Source organism: Ostrea edulis, chromosome 7, assembly GCF_947568905.1.
Source record: "Ostrea edulis chromosome 7, xbOstEdul1.1, whole genome shotgun sequence".
NCBI lineage: Eukaryota > Metazoa > Mollusca > Bivalvia > Ostreida > Ostreidae > Ostrea > Ostrea edulis.
Window position 1 is genome coordinate 34,833,492 of NC_079170.1, and position 22,364 is coordinate 34,855,855.

The 22,364-nt window shown below is 37.2% G+C and overlaps 1 protein-coding gene across 23 annotated transcripts in view; it reads right to left on the reverse strand.

Annotated features, from left to right (window-relative positions):
- LOC125654841 (SLIT-ROBO Rho GTPase-activating protein 1-like) overlaps nt 1-22,364 on the reverse strand; it is a 50,652-nt gene that overhangs the window by 16,280 nt on the left and 12,008 nt on the right. For 16 of the 23 annotated variants that reach the window (XM_056144129.1, XM_056144126.1, XM_056144128.1 and 13 more), the window contains exons 2-9: nt 12,292-12,475; nt 11,518-11,683; nt 7,397-7,459; nt 3,645-3,803; nt 3,144-3,272; nt 2,068-2,289; nt 540-809; nt 275-375 (exon numbers count right to left, since the gene is read on the reverse strand). In XM_056144129.1, the coding sequence (XP_056000104.1) occupies nt 275-375; nt 540-809; nt 2,068-2,289; nt 3,144-3,272; nt 3,645-3,803; nt 7,397-7,459; nt 11,518-11,683; nt 12,292-12,475 (1,294 nt within the window). Of the gene's footprint in view, nt 1-274; nt 376-539; nt 810-2,067; nt 2,290-3,143; nt 3,273-3,644; nt 3,804-7,396; nt 7,460-11,517; nt 11,684-12,291; nt 12,476-14,273; nt 19,882-22,364 lie in introns of those variants that run through there. The other 7 variants (XM_056144124.1, XM_056144121.1, XM_048884939.2 and 4 more) reach the window with 1 other exon arrangement.

The window sequence follows — 22,364 nt, forward strand, 5'->3', positions numbered from 1 at the left end:
AACATCCTTATAATGAATTCATGCTTGCTGCAAAGTGAGAATTATTCCACTGTGAGAGGAAAATAACCAAAATTTTATTGGATATATATATATCTATATATATATATATATATATATATAAAACAACGTTTGGTTGTAGTGAATTGTTTATTGCTGGCCTTGGAGGTTCACTATAACCATGTTTTACTGTCAAGATAAATTTTCAAAACCAAACAATGAAAAATGATGCAAGTAAGGTTAAAAATCATTTTGTGTCCTTGACCTTTGACCTTACCCTGAAGTGGAAATGTTGTCCCCTAAGGCTCTTTGGATCACGCTGTACTTTCCCTGTAGTCGAGAAATCTGGTTACAACTCTGGGTGTATTTTCTGAATTTCTGTCAATGGAAGATATGACAATAACAGAATAAATTCTACAATTTCTACATGTATATAGTGGCACTGATAATAGATAAATAAGATGTGCATTTACGACTATACAAAATGAAAATACTGCTCAAGAAGCACACAAAGAAATTGCAGAGTGTATGACTTTTGTTACATGAATATAAAAGCCCTCCATCTCCAACCATTCGCTTCGTTGTTTGGCAGCCTCGTGTGGAGATTTCGGTGGTGGGTTCTCCTCTAGAAAGAAGCTGGACACGTCGTAATTTCTGCCGGTGATCATGTCATTGAGTGATTTCTCCGTGGCCTCCATGGTTTTCCATGTCTCGTCGTTGTCGAGCCGGAGTTGAACCAGGCGATCACCAATGGCTTTGTACCTCTGGAGAATGTCGTCCTGTACTGGCTTCTGGGCGCTGATTTGTTGGACCTGGGAAATCATTCAATGGAATGGTAAAGTTTTATAATAAACAGAACAATAAAATATTATGATAAACAGAATAGTAAAATATACAATAGACAGAATGATGATAGATAACAATAAATAGAATGGTGAAATGTTTCATTTCTAACACAGTTGCTGAAACAGTAATCTTTTCATTTCTCTAAAATCACAAAACCTCTTATCATAAAGATATATTCAGAAATCTAGCTCACAGTGAATTTGTGGAGGGAAAAAAATCCTTTTCTACCAAAAGTATCATTCAACATTGAAGACCTCATTGAACAAATGTTACGAGTCAATGTAAATGATAGTTTCTGTCAAGTTAACTAAAAATCAATCTTAACTAACGGAGAAGTAACTGTACTTCAACATATTGATTTGAAATTCTGTGTCTCCAAACAACAGGGATTAAATTCCTCGCACAGTAAACATCCTTTAATAGGATTTGTTTTAAAAATCTATAACAAGGTTTTCACAATATAATTCATGTACTTTACATGAAGTCATAATTTCTACTGCGTCACAGACTTCCATTAAAACAAGTTAATTCCACTAAAATTTGCTCTGTATCGTGATCATGTGACATCGATTTCTAGCCATCTTTTTGAATTTGCAGCTCTAAATTATTAACTTACAATGATTTTAGCATTACTTTAATTTTAAACAAAATTTTATTTAATTCTGAATGGGATGATGAAATTCTCCTCAATTCTATATGGGATTAGGCATTACTTTTAAATAAAGATAGAAACTTGGTGAGGATCCAGCATTTTATTGTGGTGGATCTAAAAGCAGTGGGTAGTGTAACCTTTGATCTACCATCATTGGATGGATGTACATTGTAAAAATCCGGCTGTATTATAAATACAGCAAAACCAGTAATTTTAATGAATCTATTTTCATAAAATTATATTCCTGATCTATACAGATGACATCTTTGCGAGCCATTGATATTGTACTGATATATATTTTTTTGTATTTCCAGCAAACCCTTTGATAATAAAATCTTCACCAAAAAAAAACCCAACAAAAAACCAGTCTGAAGTATCATATCCCCTCACAATCTACATATACTCTCATGATCTACATATCCCCCTCACAATATATGTATCCCCCCCCCCCCCCCCCCCCCCCGATCTACATCCCCCTCATGATCTATGTATCCCCCTCACAATCTACAGTACCCCCTCACAATCTATTTATCCCCCTCACAAACTACAGTACCCCTGTTGAGATCACTAACCTCGTCTCCTTTGCAGGGCTGGAAATCGAATTTTTTCGGTAGCATAAAGGCTGCATTGTAGAGCTCTATGAATCGCTGCTTGTCTGACTGAGCGTCCAGGTCCCCCACACATTTCTGGATCACCTCGATAGCGTTTTGGTGAGTCTTACTAATGTTTTTATGACACGATTGGTACATCATCATCGTGCACCGTACAGAGTTATGATAACCAAAGTCCATGCACTGAAAAAAAAACAACACACATCAGAACAATATCATAACCAATACTACAGATACACTGCATGTATGTGCTACTGATGCATTAGTTTTCTGTTCAATTTTTCGGTTGATATTTCAATTTTCCAAAAAAATATCCGAGTCACTTTTTTTTTCATCATTCAATAATCTCTATCTAATTCAGGGTTCGAAATTAGATTATGTCCGTAAGTCTGAAACTAGTGAAATTTGTTGTGGACTATTTAAAATTCCAGTTCGTTAGTACATGTGGATTAGTAAAAATCCAGAAATACATACTGTATTTGGTTCAGACAATCAAAGTTATTGATAAGAGTATGCTTATTGATAAAGACAGTTAAAACTATTGTGCAACTGTTCTGTTGACAATGATTAAATGAAGGTCACAAAAATGAACATGTGGCAGTTTATAGAAGGAGTTGAAAGCAGAAAACTGAAATGGAGGCACCCAAGAAAGAAAGAAAAGGAAAAAATATAATTCCAAAATTTATGATTTTTTTTATGTTTTCAATATCCACTCATATTCGAACAGACTAGTAAAATTTTCTATGAACTATAGAAGCTCTCTAGACACTAGCCTAGACAGATTATCACTTGAAAAAGTTAATTTCGAACCCTGTAATTGATTTTATAGACATGCAAGAAACAGCAGTGCAACATCAAAGTATATTATCAAGATTTCCCCCCAACCAATCAAAATCACTGTATCATATCAATCTAACCCGAATTAAATGATTGATTTATCTCTGTAGTGCAAGATCTGAACTTGACAGGAAAACAGACAGCAGTCTATGTCACTTACAACTATGTCAGATTATTTTGAATAGAGTTATGTCCCTTACGTCAATGAGATCAGAGATGTCATCAGCAAAATATTTGCTGACCCCTGCGTTGGCCGACTCTATACACAGTAAATAGTCATTCCTCGACTTCAGGGCTTTCAGCTTGTTCTCGGAGTATTTGTTCTGCTTCTGTAAAACATAAAATACACAACACTGCAATAAACAGAGAACATTGACCCTGATCATTTCACATAAATCGACTAAGCTATTTCTGGCAAGACTCGTTTCTTATTGCATACTGTTGCAGGTGTTTTTGTTTATGGTTACATACATATATATATCTTGTCACCTCTGGCAAAATTATTATTGTGCTTAACAGTAAAGGGAGTGTTAATTCATAGTGGACCTACTTTCTCTGTCTGCCTCGAAAAGGCCTTTAACTTGCGGTTGCTACTGATGTTTTTGATTGCTAGTAAAAAACTTACTTTCTCTGTTTGCCTCCTGAAGGCCTTTAACTTGTGGTTACTACTGATGTTTTTGCCAGGCCAGTAAAAATCTTACTTTCTCTGTTTGCCTTATCCAGGACTTTAACTTCTTGTTGCTACTGATGTTTTTGCCGGCCAGCTGCTGCTCCAGTTTATTTTTCTGACACTCCACTGTCCGGAGTTTACTTTCTGCTTGCTTGCTCTCTGTTTGATACGTGTGGTAAGTTTTCATGGCCTGAAAAAAAAAAGTCAGAATCATGATATACGAAGCATTCAAATGTGATATGATGGTCCGGTCCAGAGACCGTGTGACCTTGATAAAATATGCATGAAAATCAAACAAAATTAATATAATGCATATACTGTACTAACTCACATTTTAAAAACATCACCTAAATATGGTAAGACATCATTTCGGTAATGTCGTGAGACTTCATTTCCGCTATCTCGCCCTATCAGATATATAGCTCTATCAAATTTATAGACATTGTCTTTGTGAACAATGAGTTTTTTATCACCCACATTTTTTTTAACATTGACTTTGTTATCATTATATATATATATATTTACAAAATTATTCATGAACACAAAAACTGTCTTAGAAATATATTAAAGTGCTGCATGTTAACTGAATTCATCAGGCAACGAAATTAAGGGGAAATACTCGCTAAATGCGAGTTAAAAATTGATATTGCGAGTAAAAAATCACAAGTGATCGCAACTTTTTGCGAGTGAAGAAAAAAACGATCTCTTCCCCGGATTTCCTCGGTTTATTGAAGTTTACAATAATTTTGTGTGGTGTATAGAAACGCTTTACAGAATCAATATACAAGTTTTGAAAAAGTAAATGCGGATCGAATAAATAACTAAGGCCAAGGTCATCTCAGTGATGTCGAAGATGGCCTACTTCAAGCACACTTCGGGCGTCTCAGTGACGTCTGATTTAAATAGCAAGCATGTTGATCTCGTCCGTGTCTACATGAAACAACACATGAAAGTGTGTCATCGTTTCACGCGGTGTCATTCTGTATTCTATAGTCAAACACTTCCGAGTTCGCAGGGTTTTCTTTTCAACTAGAATTTTTTAGATAAAATTTCCAAAAGTTTTGAACATATAGTTTGAATTGGCGCAAACAGTCTTCAAGATTTCAATACACATGATGTTGTAAATAGGTGGTAGATCTCTGGACAGCGAGTACGCCGCACAAGTGTACCCTATGACCCTCACCATGCACCATGTATGTTGTATGGTAATTCATTAAATTTTAAATGAAAGAATTCGCAGTCTTGTTTTTTTATTATTGCACTTTAAAGGAGATTTTTAAAGATTTTCCCAATATTTTGATAAACATGCTTGTTTTCTTAAATTCATGTAAATCAGCAATGGATTAAAAATGCTAGTAAAAGCTCAATTTTGCTAGTTGGAAAATAATTCACTAGCTAAAATTTGCTAGTAGTGAAAAAAGTTAATTTCGATCCCTGATTCATAGGAGCAAATGTCTACTAAATGCGAGTGTAATGTGTTGTTTACATCCTGTCAAGAATATTTCAGCTAATCCCTGCAAAAAGGTTACAGAGAGTTACGTCCCATGTCAAACTAGCTCTTCTACTATTCACTAGATGGTGCCATGTAAAACATCATTTATGATAAGGAAAGTAAATTTCCTGATTTTTGGGAAATAATCCTACATCTGTTTGTCATTTCTCTTGCCATTACCTAGACAGTCTGGGGAATATCCCGACAGATTGCACCTCCAGATGGAGGCTGTTTCCAGCAAAGAGTGGAGTCAATATTATCAGGTCGCCCTGGTTCATATTGCATAACATCCAGAGCAATATTACTCAGAGAAGATAAAGTACAGGAACCTGATTTATGTTATCATATTACATAACTCCCGAAACAATAGATAAAGTAAAGGAACAGATTGATGTTATCAGTGAATCTGGAGTCTTTGATGCTCACTTTTTGAAATATTGCCCATTCCAAAAAGTTTTCATAATTCTGGCTAATCTCCCCCATTCTTTATTTCGTAGAAACTAAATAAAATTTCTACACACAATTTTTCTTTCTTCAAGTTTGCTCTTAGGACTGGAATGAGGAATAGGAAATGCTCCTGAAATAGAATATTCTCAAACAAACCCCGCCCCCTCCAGCAGCTTGTTAGCTAATTATGTAAATAAGGGTGATTTTATTACAGCTGTGCACCTTTAACATTATTTCCTTTAATTTCTACTTGACTGATCACACAGTGAAATCAATATGTCTACCTCACTTTCTCTGGGTCAGCACTCCTTAACAAAGAAGTCTTATTTCCTCCAAGCTATTTCCTATTTTCTACCAATGCTTCCTTCAATATCAATAACTATTCTTTTGATGTTTTCATTGTGTGTTTGCAGTATACTCCATTATCCATAAACGTTCTTGGTTTTTCGGATGGGGGAGGATGTACATATGTGTTTTTCAGATTGAAGCTGTGATATTTTAGTCCCTGTTGAACAGACTGCAGTAGAACAGCTGTGGCTCCCACAGACTGTGAACGCTGAACAAGCACCTGCTTCCTCCTGTAACTTCTGTGGCAGTTCTAAAACGGTGGTTGATTATTATCACTAATTACAACAATTTTCTCAAATAGCTGAGATCTGCACCCAATTTCAATGTTCTGTTTTCCCCCGTTTGCTGTGTTTTCAACTTTTGTTTCAAAAATCCTTGTTAAGTTTTATAAACCAAATGAACGCATGTTTGCAGCATCTTGCTATTGAAATGAATCATTTCCCTTTCACTCTGTGATACTGGGAGAGAAACCATGGCTGCCCTGTTTCTCATTAACTGATAATTCTTCTGACCCGTGACAGCAAACATCTGGAGAAATAGATTTTACCAAACATTTTTTGTTCCCCATTTCATAGCTCATTTGTGTAACCTTCTCAAGTTCAGAGACAAGACACCCCCCTGTCTTTTGGCCTTTGACAATTATTCTGCTACAGAGGAACTCTCAAACCATTTTTTAAAAAAAATTTCTTCTCATCACACATTTCTCTAACAGTCAGCCAGAACCCAGTCTTTGACAATTACCCAGCAGGGGGGATCCATGTGATATCCATGTTAAATTCAATGGAGAAAGATTGGTCCAGATGTGTAACTTCAGATCACGTTGTTTCATGTCAGCTCCAGCTAATTTGGATGTGAAGTGACATTTCATGATGTGGACTGTAATGTAATTTTCTAGATCTGTTAATGTCCTGTTTAATTTGTTTCTATCACCTCTGTGGCTTGTGTTTACACTTTTTGTGGTAAGGCTTGTCTTCTCAGTTTGTCTAATCATCATGTGCTTCTAAACAAAATCTTTTTGTGGCACGTTATAGCTTTGCATTGTAAATCTGCACACCTGACTAATTCTTCAATCTTATGGTTACAGTGTATAAAGCACATTTTGTAAGTATGTTACAAATATGTAATAACCTACACTCAACAAATATCTAATAACTTAACATTTCCCATTTGTAAGTATGTTACAAATATGTAATAACCTACACTCAACAAATATCTAATAGCTTAACACTTCCCATTTGTAAGTATGTTACAAATATATGTAACAACTTAATGCTTTATGTTTCGTAAGTCTATAAATGTAATACCTCAACACTTACGCTGAGTAACTCTGTTACAGATATGTAATAACTTAACACTAACGTTTTGTTATCTAATAACTTAACACTTACGTTTTGTTATCTAATAACTTAACACTTACATTTTGTTATCTAATAACACTTACGTTTTGTTATCTTATAACTTAACATTTACGTTTTGTTATATAACTTAACACTTACGTTTTGTAACTCTGTCAACGTCTTCATGATGTCTTCGTGGCACTCCATCCCAATCTCATGACACTGTCAAAACAAGACACAGATTGATTCACACTGGCTAATTATAACCTCCTGACTCAGAGAATAACTAACCCTCATGTTAGGATCTGGATCATATCTCATCAAGGTCATTATTCACTGCAAACTGACAATTTTGTTTGAGATCAATGAGATAAATGTCAAGCCTCAGATAGTCTGTGTAGTAGTGTCTGATTCTACCAGTGACTAATAGACCCCTCAGTCATTGCAGGACTTAAAGTGTCCTAGACAAAGTCACCAGTCTGCCCTTATCTCCTGTCAATCCATGGTTGATTGAAAACAAGATGTGAACACTGATGCAGCCTCCTCCTCCCCCCCCCCCCCCCCCAACAACTCCAAGGTCAAGAAGTCAAAAATTTTGGTATGAAAAGAAAGGTCTTATCACAAGGAATATACATGTGAAAAATGAAACACCCCCATCTCCATCCATATTCAAAACTTTTGGCCAAGGTTAAAGTTTTTCCACACAAACAAGCAAAAGGACAAACTAAAAACTATATGCCCCCAAATCTCCGAAAAAAACTTACAAGATTTATACTACCATTCACATCATGCTTTAATGATCAAATTCTGTATCATCAAATTTATTGAGCAATTCCCTGATGAAATTGGCAGAGACCCTGATTCAGGAATACAATTCAGAATGTGCTGAGATCTCTACAACATTAACACACACTCAGAGACCCTGATTCAGGAATACAATTCAGAATGTGCTGAGATCTCTACAACATTAACACACTCATTTCTGGAGGACTTCTGCCTAATTCTCCCCTTACATTCTGAACAGCAGATTTCACATGCACACCTCGTATGGTTAAGAGATTATACAGTGAATGACCCATCCCTTTTGTTTTTTAGTTTGCTGACAGAACAGGCCATTAGTTATGACAGGTCTTACTGTAACAACAAACAGGATCAACTTATTTTTCCAGATTGAAGTATATGTATAAGGCTGTAACAACCTAAACTATAGAAACAGAGAGACAAGGACCTCCCACTCCTCATCTGTAACTCTCTCCCTCACCCCACCCCCCCCCCCCCCAGGTCTATAGAAACAGAGAGACAAGGACCTCCACTCCTCATCTGTAACTCTCTCCCTCACCCCACCACCACCCCCAGGTCTATAGAAACAGAGAGACAAGGACCCCACTCCTCATCTGTAACTGTCTCCCTCACCCCACCACCACCCCCAGGTCTATAGAAACAGAGAGACAAGGTCCCCCCACCCCCACTCCTCATATGTATCTATCTCCCCCTCCCCACCCCCAGGGTTATATTGCCTCCCCCCACACACACCTTTGAAATAGCTTTATGTGTAGCTGCAATGTGGTTAAATCTGATTTACATTCTGTAACATTAATTTGTTACATTATCAAACACTCCCTAATTAATGTATAACCTGGTCTGTTTTGACTTGTGTAGGAGATGCAAGACTCCGCTACCAGACATCTGTGTGCAGATTGTCATTTATAGGGCCCCTTCAACAGCCTCCCCGCTTCTGGAGGGTTTTAGTTAATTTGTTTACACCTTCTGAAGTTATTACATTCAAAGAACTCTCCAAAAATCTCACAGACTGAAAATAAAGTGCATCTTAAGCTGTCGCTCTTCACACAAACTTCAGACAAGGCATGTTGATATGCTTTTAAAATTTTTTGGAAGCCATTGTCAGATCTGCAACATCTGTACAGTGTTCTTCCAAAAATCCAACATTCCCAGGAAATAAATTTTTGTGGGATCTACACACATATGCAATATTAATGAGATAAAAAATTTATATTTCCAAAGCTCATAATGAACACGGATTAATGGGTTATGTGAGTCAGCAGAATGTCTCGACTAATTACTCTGGACAGATCCCTAGTTCAGAAGCTGACCAGCAGGAGGAAAACATGAACGCTGGGTAAAATCACATGACTTGTCATAACGCATGCATCAAAACATAACAGAGAATGTCACCATTGACAGTGTGTGGCATAGGTAGGGAATCAGACCACAGAACAACACACAGCTGACAGGACAACTATCATACTGACTGGTCAAGCTATGACTAAGGCAAACTTCATCCATCCTAACCAATGTATGGCATCTAACCTGACCATCAGAGGAATGACGCTGTGTATCAAGGCTCCAGCAGACTTACAAATACATCTTCATTAAAACTTCTCAACAATTACAAGAAACCACACAGCCTAAGAATATCAAAGAGAATATCAACACAGGCTTCAAAAGGAGGCACTTAAAACAGTTTTCTATTTTTTCTTTCTCTTGCAGAAGATTATTCTTTACTGTAAGATGTGGATGAACTTCGTGCAATCCATTACCTTTCCAAAATAACAAAAAGTTTTCGCAGATGAACAAAAGCTAAGGGTTCATAGGGTGTAAATGTTTCCTTTTCCGACTCATCATTAGAGAAAATTTGTGTGGTCATTGCCTGAATCTGATATTATTCCCTAACCTAAGTACTAATCCCGGAATGAACTTCTTCTGAACTCGGTAAGACATCCTTCTGATGCCTCTCTTGTAACACAATCCCCCAAACTCAAATTCTGCAGCATTTCTGATACTGCCAGAAATTTAGCTTTCTTAGACATAAAGCCTCTTGATATAGCTTTTCTTGTAGGAAAAATATATCCTACTTATCTGTGATGCAGAGTTGTGAAATTGCCATTGTTTACTTGCTTATGAAATCAAAAAAAAAAAGAAAAAAAAGAAAGAAAGTTTTTCAATTCCAGAAAATCCTTCCAAATCTTTTATAGCTACATTATATATTCAACTCAAATGAAGTTCTTACTTTGAGCTATACTAAATATTACTCACATGAAGTTTTTACACATTTATGAGTCCTGTGCAATTTATCTGATATATATTTAGGATTGAATGCCTGAGATTTGATTTGATGATCTCAGTTTCCAGGATCATAAAACCGAAACATGCTCTTTTGATCTCAGTGTCACTTAAAGCAAGTTTTCAATATCTCAGTGTCACTTAAAGCGATTCTTCAATATCTCAGTGCCACTTAAAGCGAGTCTTCAATTATATCTCAGTGTCACTTAAAGCGAGTCTTCAATATCTCAGTGTCACTTAAAGCGAGTCTCCAAGCCCTCTTTTGATCTCAGTCTCACCATTTACAATGAGACATCACTTTGAGCTCTCTCTTGATCTTAGTCTCACTCACAGTGAAATTTTGCGATGAGCTCATCTCAGTTTTATGGTGCTGTGGCCCGACTGATCTTCCAGGAGTAAGATAGAAGTGAGATTTGTCTTAATTTTGGTTTTTATGAGCGCAATATACTCGTAACTTCCATGTGAGTGCCTTAATTCTAACATGTACACTGTCACTTAATGTATTAAGGTAACTCTATCATCATGTGAATGCCCTAATTCTAACATGTACACTGTCACTTAATGTATTAAGGTAACTCTATCATCATGTGAGTGCCCTAATTCTAACATGTACACTGTCACTTAATGTATTAAGGTAACTCTATCATCATGTGCTGGTATTGTATGTCTATTATATAAGGATTTCCCTGATATCCACAATTAATATATATATATATATATATTTAGAAATCAGAAGGTTTTTGAAACTGTTAACATCAAAATTTTGTCATTTTAACCAGTCTTTAGGTATCTTTTATTATGCTGTTTAACTGTGTCGTGCTGCTTATCAATTAAATTAAACTATATTAAGTGGAATTCAATAATTTTTCTAGTTTGAAACCATAATAAGGCAAAGTGACATGAGGGTGGAGCTACCTTAAGGCAGTGACATGAGGGAGGAGCTACCTTAAGGCAGTGACATGAGGGAGGAGCTACCTTAAGGCAGTGACATGAGGGTGGGGCTACCTTAAGGCAGTGACATGAGGGTGGAGCTACCTTAAGGCAGTGACATGAGGGTGGAGCTACCTTAAGGCAGTGACATGAGGGTGGGGCTACCTTAAGGCAGTGACATGAGGGTGGAGCTACCTTAAGGCAGTGACATGAGGGAGGAGCTACCTTAAGGCAGTGACATGAGGGTGGGGAGTCCAGACTCTACTTACACTTCTGTGAATCCTCTGTGAGTTGTCAATGATTGAGTTAAAGCGCTGTACCATCTGATTGCCATAAATATCGCTGAGGGTTTGATGGTCCCGAGATTCTTTCTTAGTGATATCTAGAACCTGCTGCCATGTTGTGAATGTGGAAAATAAAGACCAGTGTTCCCGTCTGTAAAGTAAAACATCATATTTCAACTAAAAGACCCACAGATCAGGGTGTGAAAAGTAAAACATCATATCTCAACTAAAGACCCACAGATCAGGGTGTGAAAAGTCTTCTCATATAAATTCGATATACATACTTGCATTACTTTATTTTATTGTGAAAAAATAAGAAACATATTAATAAAGGGTTTCCATTATATTGTATCCCAAGGATTCATAAAAAGATGATCTTCAAAATTTTCCCCACATATTTCTTCGTAAGCCACTGAACCTGTCCTTTAATGTGGCTCTGCCTTGAGCAAAAGTCTACACTAAACATAAGTATCCCCCAGACTTTGTGAGTCCCCCAACATCAAATTCTGTTAGCAGTCACTAGTGGCATTACAAACAACAGATTTAAGAGGGGACTGAATCAAATGAGCATATTGCAATGGTCAATATTTTTCAACATTTGTGAAACGAATTTTAATATTAATCTCAATATGAATATTTTGTCCTTGACAAATAGATTGGCTTAATGGTATTTGAAAATAAATATCGTAAGCTCTACAACACTACTAGCCCCCTTCTCTGAATTAAACGGTTGTCTCCTCTAGGTTCCTGAAGGCTTACTTTTGTTTTTCCTGCCGGTGCCGTAATTTTGTGTTTTTGACTAATTTTTCCAGATTTTTGGCATATTCTGTTTCCACTTCTGACAACCTCCGGAAAAAGTCCTGTAGTTCTGTCACCATGGCAACCTGGACCTCTAGCCGACTTTCCAGACATTTCAGCTGTTCATTAAGCTGGCTCCGAACATCTGTAAAGAGAACAAGACCATAATTAGTCAGAATGTGCATCATGGGACCAACGCAGAGAAAAAAAAATCATATTCAATAAACCTGATGTTCTAACGAAATCTTGTGGACCATAAAACATCTCAGTGACACATATATAGGTAATATCAAAAACTTGTTACAACCGTACACTGAAATTCTCCAGCACTGTTTTACAAAAGCGATATGTGGCCATATTCAAGAGGACTACCACACAATAAAGGTTAAACTTCAAATCACATTCATTATTTTCAAAGGACCAAAAAAAGTTAAGTCCATATTTCCTTGAAATACTAATTCTTCTACAGCTTCTCTATGCTCTCCTTTAAAATTTGACAGTCACGAAAATTAATAAACCATGCAGTCAGAACATAAAGATTAGGTGTATAAGGTCCTAGGTTCAAATCTCCTGTCTACAATAACTTTTTCCTATCACCTATGACATACAATTTTCAAGTTCTCTTTTTTTCCTTAATAATTAGCATTCTCCCTTTGAGATTCCTACTTTTCTATGGTTAACATGACAGTGTTTTAATGCTAGTGTACCATTGCAAACTCCTGCTGAGACTCCTATTTTTCTGTGGTTAACATGACTGAAATAATGCTAGTGTACCAGTCATTCAAAGACTGCAAACTTCTGATGAGGCTCCCCCATCTACTCCATGTTAAACATGAGCTCTGGCCAGTCTTACTTTAGCACATATTTGGATGGAATCTGGTATTACTAATTTTTCACAGTAAGACATCGTTTGATTTGTGAGAGTTATCTTACTCATCCCTCTGTCAGCAGTTTCAGTGAGACTTTGTTTCTAATCAGACCCCTTCCAAGAGCCAATAGAAACAACACTTAACCACATCACTGAATCACCCCCTACATCATTGCGAAATCATTCAAATCACACACCCCTTTTGCTATAATATACTAAAGTTTGGTTGAAAAGTTACTGTGCTATACATGCAGAATCTACTCTTATCTACATCAATCACCTCAGTCAACATTCTACACTGTCATTCACAGTCTAACATTCTACACTGTCATTCATAAGAACCAACAATAATCAATTTGTCAATGAATAAAGAACACCTGAACACAGCAAACTTTCACTGGATGTGAAATCCATTAAAATTACTGCTTTATATCGATAATTATCCTACTCTCTCAATGTGTCAACTGATCCCTGATTTATCAATCACCATTCAAGTTAGTTCTTCATCAGTCAGAACTATTTATTTTGTAGGCGTTCAATGAAAGGCAAAATATCAATGCATTACATATCAACAATGAAGTAACTGAAAAAATCTCTCTCTCTCTCTTTCTCTTGTATTAGTCACTATAGGGATACCATTTCTTCAGGAGAACATTAAACCAAAATATTTAATTATCAGTTAACCGTGAAGCATGTAGATTAAGTATGAATCCTAACCATATCACTTTCTAAAGGAAACAGATGGTGGCATTGTATGCAGGGGACCATACACCAGGATCCTCCACATTGGGCACATATTTACACCCAGTGACTTACACTAAAAACCCGGGCAATAATTAATCATATCAGGAGGGACATTAACTATTTCTGGACTCGAGGCGAGACGTACAAAGATCTGGTCATCTCAAAAGACTTTCATATTGATCTACAAAACCTACATCTGAGGGCAGATGGAATTAATTACGGCATTTAATGGGATGAAAGGAAAAATTATGACAAAACGCCAGAAGTGAACTATACATGAATGAAATTAAATACCGAGCCTATTATATATCTAGTGCAATAATCATCTTACCAATAATCTTAATTCTCCCGGGGACAAAATCTGTGTCCATCGGCCGAGTACACGCGAAGAGAGAAGTCCTTTGGCGAGCCGGCATGTTTGAAATTTAAAAGATCGAATTATAAAACAAACCCCACACTAACGGGTAGATAGAGAGATAGACTGGTGCACTTTTATCCTGAACAGTCTCTGGTGATCAATACGTGTCTCGTAGAAGCAGCACTCCATTCACATGTGTTTTAACGTATCACTCATTCATAACACTCCACTCGGTCCAAGATCATGAATGAGAGTCACTGGGATAGTGTAAACACTGCCCTGTTAATCAGGTATCGACTGCAGAACCTCCCTCCCTGCCAACACAAACTGCTTCCTCAATGCAGTCGTTTCTCAGTGAGCAGTGATGAAAATTATCTCCCTCCAATTCTGTTTCTTATAGCCATCAACCCAATACACAATGGATAAATTCCAAATGTAATTCAGTCCAAGCCTCACACATTTTAGTTGAAATCGATCACCAGCTGTAAGATCTTAACATGTCTCTTTGTGTATTGTATGAGGGCCATGGACCCTGTAGCAAAGAATGACGACAGAAACAGCAGCTAGCCTGCAGCACCTTGTCTCTCCGACCAAACACCAAGGCAATGAGAAAGAACCCAGTCGCTTTGAAGATTTTAATATTTCTGATGCTGCAGCACAGATGCAGCAAAATGTCTTATCAGGATTTTTGATCAGTCAGAGTTTTCACATCCCTCTACAAATCATTTTGTTATCAGGGCGCTTATACTAAAAGCCAGGTTTACCTATCATCCTTTACTCCTAGTGTTGAACTTCTCAAGACTTCCTTTCACTTGAATCAATATTATCCAGATTTGTATATCTTATGTGGATCATTATACCGAATTACAGCAAAAGTCTTACACATTCAAATCACAATGAAAATATGTCAAGTGGTCATAACAAATATATGCTCTGAGTGGTCACAACGAAAAAACAGAGTGGTCACAATGAGAACACAGTGGTTACAACAAAAATACACCAATGGTCAAAACGAAAACACACAGAGTGGTCCTGACAAAGCACACTGAGTGGTCACAAAAACACAACAACATACGCTGAGTGGTCACAATAAAATTCACCTAGTGCTCACAACGAAATACTTGAAGTGGTTAAAATATCTATCACAGGGGATACAGTGGCGTCCGAAGCTCCTAGCTGTTGAGTTTCTGAGTGAAGTCTGGGTTTTAACACGTTTACATTTCAATCACAGATTGAATTCTACAAGTGCAGGACAAATATGTCGCATCCTCCTGAGCTTGATGAAACCACAAGGAAATTTTCCATCCTGGAGTTCGACAATTTCCAGCTCCGCTGAAGTGAAGTGCTTAAAAATGGCTATCTCACGCTCTACATTAACTGTCACAGAACTAAAAACAGCTTAAAAATGCCTATCTCATGCTCTCCATTAACTATCCTGGAACTAAAAACAGGTCAAAACTGAGAAAAGTCTTATCCCAGCCTTGTAAATGGGATGTAGCACACAAAAAAAGAAAAGAGAAATAACTCTTCAGCTGACCGAAGCCACAAACAGTGACCTTGACCCCTGACTCCTATGGATTGTGTAGTTGTACAGATCAATACACAGTACATGTACAAGCCAGTCAGGAAAAACAACGATAGTCACCCAAAAAATGAAAGGCCACCAGTCAACTAGACAGGAAACCAGTTAACTTAAGACAGGTCACCAGTCAAATAGATAGGCCACCAGTCAAATAGATGGCTACCACCAGTCAAGCCCAACACTGATCCAGTTCTATCTGTGAAATACTTCCTTGTCACCAGACAACTAGTGTTCCTGCAAACTCAATGCATGTGGTTATATTTACTGTTCCCACTGCGGCCAGGGGGTTATAAGGTTACTACAGTACTCCCATCTCCAGAGACATTCTGTGTAACAGCAAACTGTTATCACACATACAAATCTTCCTGGGGACATGAGTGGTCATATTCTACATCATAACATTCATATCAAATGTGAAGGACAGGCATATCATCAAACTTGTTTGATCAAGATAACAAAATAATGTGAGAATAAGATTTTCCCCTGTTGTAATGATAAAGAGTCTCATCTTGTTTGTATATTATGTGTTGATGAATTGTTACATCATTCTAATTTCACACATTTTTTTTTAGTATATCACCACACCGTGCCAATCATTTCATACCACTCAATGTTTGAGTACACCCATTTAGTAAATCTCTGTAATGATTGCCTAGAGGGTGTCAAGAATCACAACTGCACTTGGTAAAACCTGTGCACTTCTAAAATAAATCAATATTTCATTGAAAAATAAAATCACCCTTAACTTTAAATAATGTAAGCATATCCAATACTTAATTGTGTCTATAAATACCATGAATGTTATTTGAACAAGATTTCTATGTGCTGTTCATCATCTAACTCTAAAAACATCCAGACACAAATTTCACATTTGTACTGATTTAATATTGCACTAACAAACCATAGGGCAGCTCTGTTTTTCATTAAACAATGCATACTGCTGTGTAGAATAACCTTTGACCTCTTTAATTAATTTCCTAATTTTTCCTTCCTCTTTGTTTGTGACTTATGACAACTCACACCCCTGGGGGGTGGACACCTGAGACCACCAAACCAATTATGCCTGTTGCCCTTGGGGACTTTCACAGGCTGTTCTTGTTAGCAAGTATATGTTGAAAATGTAAAAGGACCTTCACAGTCTCTTCACAGGACACTGAGAACAACTACAAACAAACAGCTGGTACCCACCAATACAATAAAGGTGACTACAACAACCTCAAGACCACAAGACAAGCAATAACATAAGGCAGAGAACACTGAACTTCAAATTACAGGCCACACATTTTTACCACTCAATTTTGATAAATATATTAACTAAAGGTGGACATGAGAACTTACACGAGACATCGTTTCCCAAGAAATGAGTAAAAAAAAAAATAGGTTCCAACTAACATGACAGGTACATACTGTACGGACATGAATGATTGATATTTGATTTTATAGAATTCTGTGAAGGTTACATGATCATGTTACAACCTTCGATCTTCCAACTGAATAACATGAATTCTTCTACAGTCATACACGAATCCGTTTGTAGATTCGTACATTTTCAAGGGCAAATATTTTATATTACAAAAGAACATATTATTTAAATTTCTATATTATGTGCTAATCTTTATTTACAAATGCATCAAACTCGAATTGCACCAAAGTTTAATATCAAGTTGTCCTGTAAGTTCACAGAGAATACAGAGATATTATACGCAATGTTCTTTCCCAGTTTTTCAGCTTTTAAGTATCCACACTACATTCTATAGTTGTATTGTACTGTTTGGATGTCATTCCTAGGCCACTAGACTCTCAGGCAATGAAGTTTCTCTAATATCAGGCTACGGAGAAAAAGCCAATATCTGTAGTATTCAATTTGTTCCTAGGGCTGTGAATTTCTTCATTTTCCTGTCATTAGCTTCAGAAAGTGAGCAGCCGATGTGCCAGAGATACAAAAGGTCATCTCTCTACCACAGCCTCAATCAGCTGATACTCTCGGAGACAATTTATCGCAAAAGCAATTTTCAAACATGCACTTAAGACCCAGCACACTTCATATTTCCACCGATATGCAACCTACAAGGTTTTCATAATTGCAATAAAATAATGCAAGCCTTTTTTTCTTCTTCTAAATATTGAGCAGATTTCTCACATCTAATCTGTCATTTTTTTCCTACGATGGCAGCTGGAGAATTTTTCTGACAATATCAAGGAGATACGCAATGCAAATCTAGGTGGAGGGAACACAGGTTGTTTTTTTTTTTATCACGTACTACTGCCACGTGGGGTTTGTTGAGTTCATAAGGAGGACATACATAACACAGAATTTCATTTCAGATCAGACATGTGATGTGTACATTATTTATGATTTAGTGGCAAAGTGAATGTACTTGGATGTGTATAAATAGAATGAAATTATAATTCACACTTTGTTCTGCATGTATACAGGACATTTTACAGGACAGGAAATATTCACATAAAACATAGCCATTTCTGTTGAAGTACTGCAGCCTCCATACTATTAAAGCTTATATTCTCTTTACATATGTAGCTTAAGGCAGTGGCGGATCTGGGGTGGGGGTGGGAGTGGGGGTTACAGGAGTTGCAGTGGGCACTACCCCCATACCTTTGAAAGTTTTCTGGATCTGCCCCTGCTATAACTCATCTGTCCATTTCTCCAAAGAAAATAAATTCAGCTACTCAATTAAGCTTAAAAAAGCTATCACAGTTTTATTAAGCTGTTTGAAATAATTCCTATTTTGAGAGAAGAAAATAGTAAAAAAAAAATTACCAAAAAGAAAACCGAAGTACCAAAATTCCAATTATCAATCGTCAGTAAGTGAAATACTGACAAAGAGCATTATGAGTCGTCAGTAAGTGAAAACAACGAGCATTATGAGTCGTCAGTAAGTGAAAACAACGAGCATTATGAGTCGTCAGTAAGTGAAATACTGACAATGAGCATTATCAGTCATCAGTAAGTGAAAACAACGAGCATTATATGAGTCGTCAGTAAGTGAAATACTGACAATGAGCATTATCATGCACTCGTCAGTAAGTGAAAACAACGAGCATTCTAAGTCGTCAGTAAGTGAAATACTGACAACTATCATTCACACAGTACATGCAGCGTGCATTATGTTTATAGGATAGGAAACATTTACACAAAATTGTACAGATAAATGCATTATCATGCATTAACAGGAAACATTCACACAAAATAGCATGGCGTATGTACATAAATGCTTAGTATAAAGTCAGCCTGTCATTTCCACATTCCATCCAACACCTCAAACACAGCTCAGTCATTTCCACTGCCTGACCATTGTCAGTTAGTGATATGATAAATGCCAAACCATTCATTTTGATAACTATCTTAATTTCCTCCATCTTGTGTGGGTAAGAACTTCAATATTTTGACAGCTTTCAAGAGCAAGCTCTTCATGACAGATGTTGAACCGCCTCTCTGTTTGTTTATATATACAGTAGTTATGATGTATATATATAAACCAAATCATGCTTTAGGGTCTGGGAAACATCAATTCGAAGAGATAAATCTGTTACATGAATCTTATTTATTTAACTTATAACATGTAAAAGTTGGATTCTCATCCACAGAGAATGAAATTCAAGTTGATAATTTAATTGAGTAGAAGGACCTATTAGCTGTGAGTAGATTTATGTTTTTAGTACAACAGCAAAAAAGGAGCCTTCAAAGAAGCCCTCATATGACTTTTCCTGTGATTCAGTGAATCAGCCTCCTGTATGATGAAGTCAGACTAGTGAGTAACAAGCTCATACTGATGTACATCAACTATCAACTCCCACATCACATCCAGTATTTGGGGGGAGGGGGGGTGTTTATTAATGTACATCAACTCCTATATCCTGTGTTTCATCAGGAGGGGCGGGGCAGGGGCTATGGTTGGGGGGGGGGGGGGGGGGGACTGATGTACATCAACTACCACACATCACATCCAGCGTATCGGGTGGAGGGGGTTACTAATGTACATCAACTCCTACATCTTGTGTTTCATCAGGAGGGGGCGGGGCGGGGGTATGGATGTAGACCAACTCTTACATCAGATCCAGCATGTTTGTGAGGGGCTGGTGGGGGTGGGGATGGGGGGTGTTATGTATGGCAAATATATTGTCACCTCTGTTTAGATTGTCATTGATAACAGTTCATGTTAGGTTATAATGATGTTCTGTTTTCATCATGTTATTCATCTTCTGAATCAGCTCTCAGAGATGGGACTGTAAGGACTATACATATATACACATGCAGCATGACTGAAGATGGTATCTTGACCACCATCACCCATCAAGTACAGTTAAAAACTCCTGATTTCCCTCTCGCCATATTTTGACACAGTTTGATGTTCCTGATTCTCCTCTCACCACTGATGTTCACAATGCATGTTGAAGGGAGCATTCACAATACAAACCATTAAACATATTTAAATTTTTTTCCTCTGTGATAATGTGCTAGTTACTGTAAATTGAACAGTTTGTTTGTCTGATAATCTGATTTATACAGCAGAATTTAAGCACAAACTTGTTAAGTGGATCACCTATTTTTCTATAAACAACTACTACTGCATGTGGACTTAGTTATAACAGCTCAGATGGCGATATTAACGAGGGCATGACTTCCATTACATTCTTAGTACTTAGTCTATTAATGTGTTCCCAATAGCCCTATGTCAAACAATGGAAGTCAGAAAATATAACTCACCAACTCCAACAAATAAACTTCATATTGCCATAGTAACACTGGTCATCACTGACCCTTCATGTTTTATCAATCTGTATATTATTTGTTGCATCATTTTTGGGAGTGGATATAAGAAGCATATGATCATGGTTGTTTCATTCAAAGGGTGCATGTTGTGGCCATATTAAAATTTCCACCATCCTACTAAAAGTACTTTGTGTATATTGGTGCAGTAGGTCAGCTGTCAATGAATTAATTTCAACATACAACATGAAAAAGGTCATCATCAATTTTTTTTTTAAACATCAGAGATACTTCAGAGATGAAGATTTTTCCTCTTTTCAGAGGAAATCTGGATTGGCTCATTTTGTTCGAAAAAATAAAACACTCTGGGTTCGATCTAGAGTGACAGAAAATGATATTTTTTCAAGTATGGTGAGGTCTGTTCCTCTCTTTTAGACCAGTTTTCCTCTGATTTCTGAGGAATTCAGTCACAGCTAGCCCTGCTACTTAGATGGTGATAAAATACCAGATACTTGCCCATAAAAATCTCAAGAACTAATTATATTTCCAAAAAGAACCCCTCAAGAGAAGGCATTAATGTGGGAGAGCTTATCCTCATGAGGAGGAAAGGGGGGGGGGGGGAGTGCGGGAGAACTTATATGCGGGGGCAGTCGGTGTTAGTGTGGGAGAGCTTATCCTCCTTATGTGTGTGTGGTGGGGGGGGGGGGGGGGGGGGGTGTCAGTGTCACGGGAGAACTTAAATGAGGGGGGTGTTAGTGTGGGAGAGCTTGTATGAGGGGGGTGTTAGAGTGGAAGAGCTTATCCTGGACATTAATGTAGGGGGAGGGAGGATAATGTGGGAGAGCTTATCCTGGACATTAATGTAGGGGGAGAGGGGATAGTGTGGGAGAGCTTATCCTGGACATTAATGTAGGGGGAGGGGGATAGTGTGGGAGAGCTTATCCTGGACATTAATGTAGGGGGAGGGGGGATAGTGTGGGAGAGCTTATCCTTATAGTGTGTGAGGAAGCAGGAAACCTACGTGTCTAAAATCATACCCTCTCACATAGTAAACACAGAACTCAGATCACAGAGGTGAGAAGTAGTGCACTATATGTGGGTACAGGGAGGTTTTTGGAGATGAAATATTTCAAATACCGGTAACATTGATGTAAAATATAGATTATGAAAGTAAGACAATCAGAGGGAATGATTAATCTATCATTAAATAGACTAGTACACGGTCAGGATTCCGTACGACCAATAATATGACGTCCACACTTCAGAGTCTGAACTTTCCAGGAAGTGCATTAATTCTGGTGCCAATTTGAAAACACCTACACACTATGTATTAAAAGAAAGACAACACATTAGCTCTCATTCCACTGAACACACACAAAAGAATTACTCAATTGCAATCGTGTCCAATTTCTTGCATGATCTCAAAAAGGAGTGAACAGACAGACAGAGATAAGGAATAATGATACAAAGCAATCATGTGACTATCTCGCTATTGACGTCTTTGATCGAGACTTAGGTATCACATGGTCAACCCCACAAAACACCAGGAATCAGCACCATTGTTCTCACACAATTATATAAAATAATCCTTAAACCCCCAACACTGGTCTAAAAAAAAAAAAAAGAAGCCGAAATAACAAGGATGGGTTTAAAACTCCTGTCTGTATTCATCTCTGTCAACACTGAAAAAAGACACCCTTCTTTTTATGAATGAGAGAAATATGCATCGAAATTTACACACATGTAAACAATC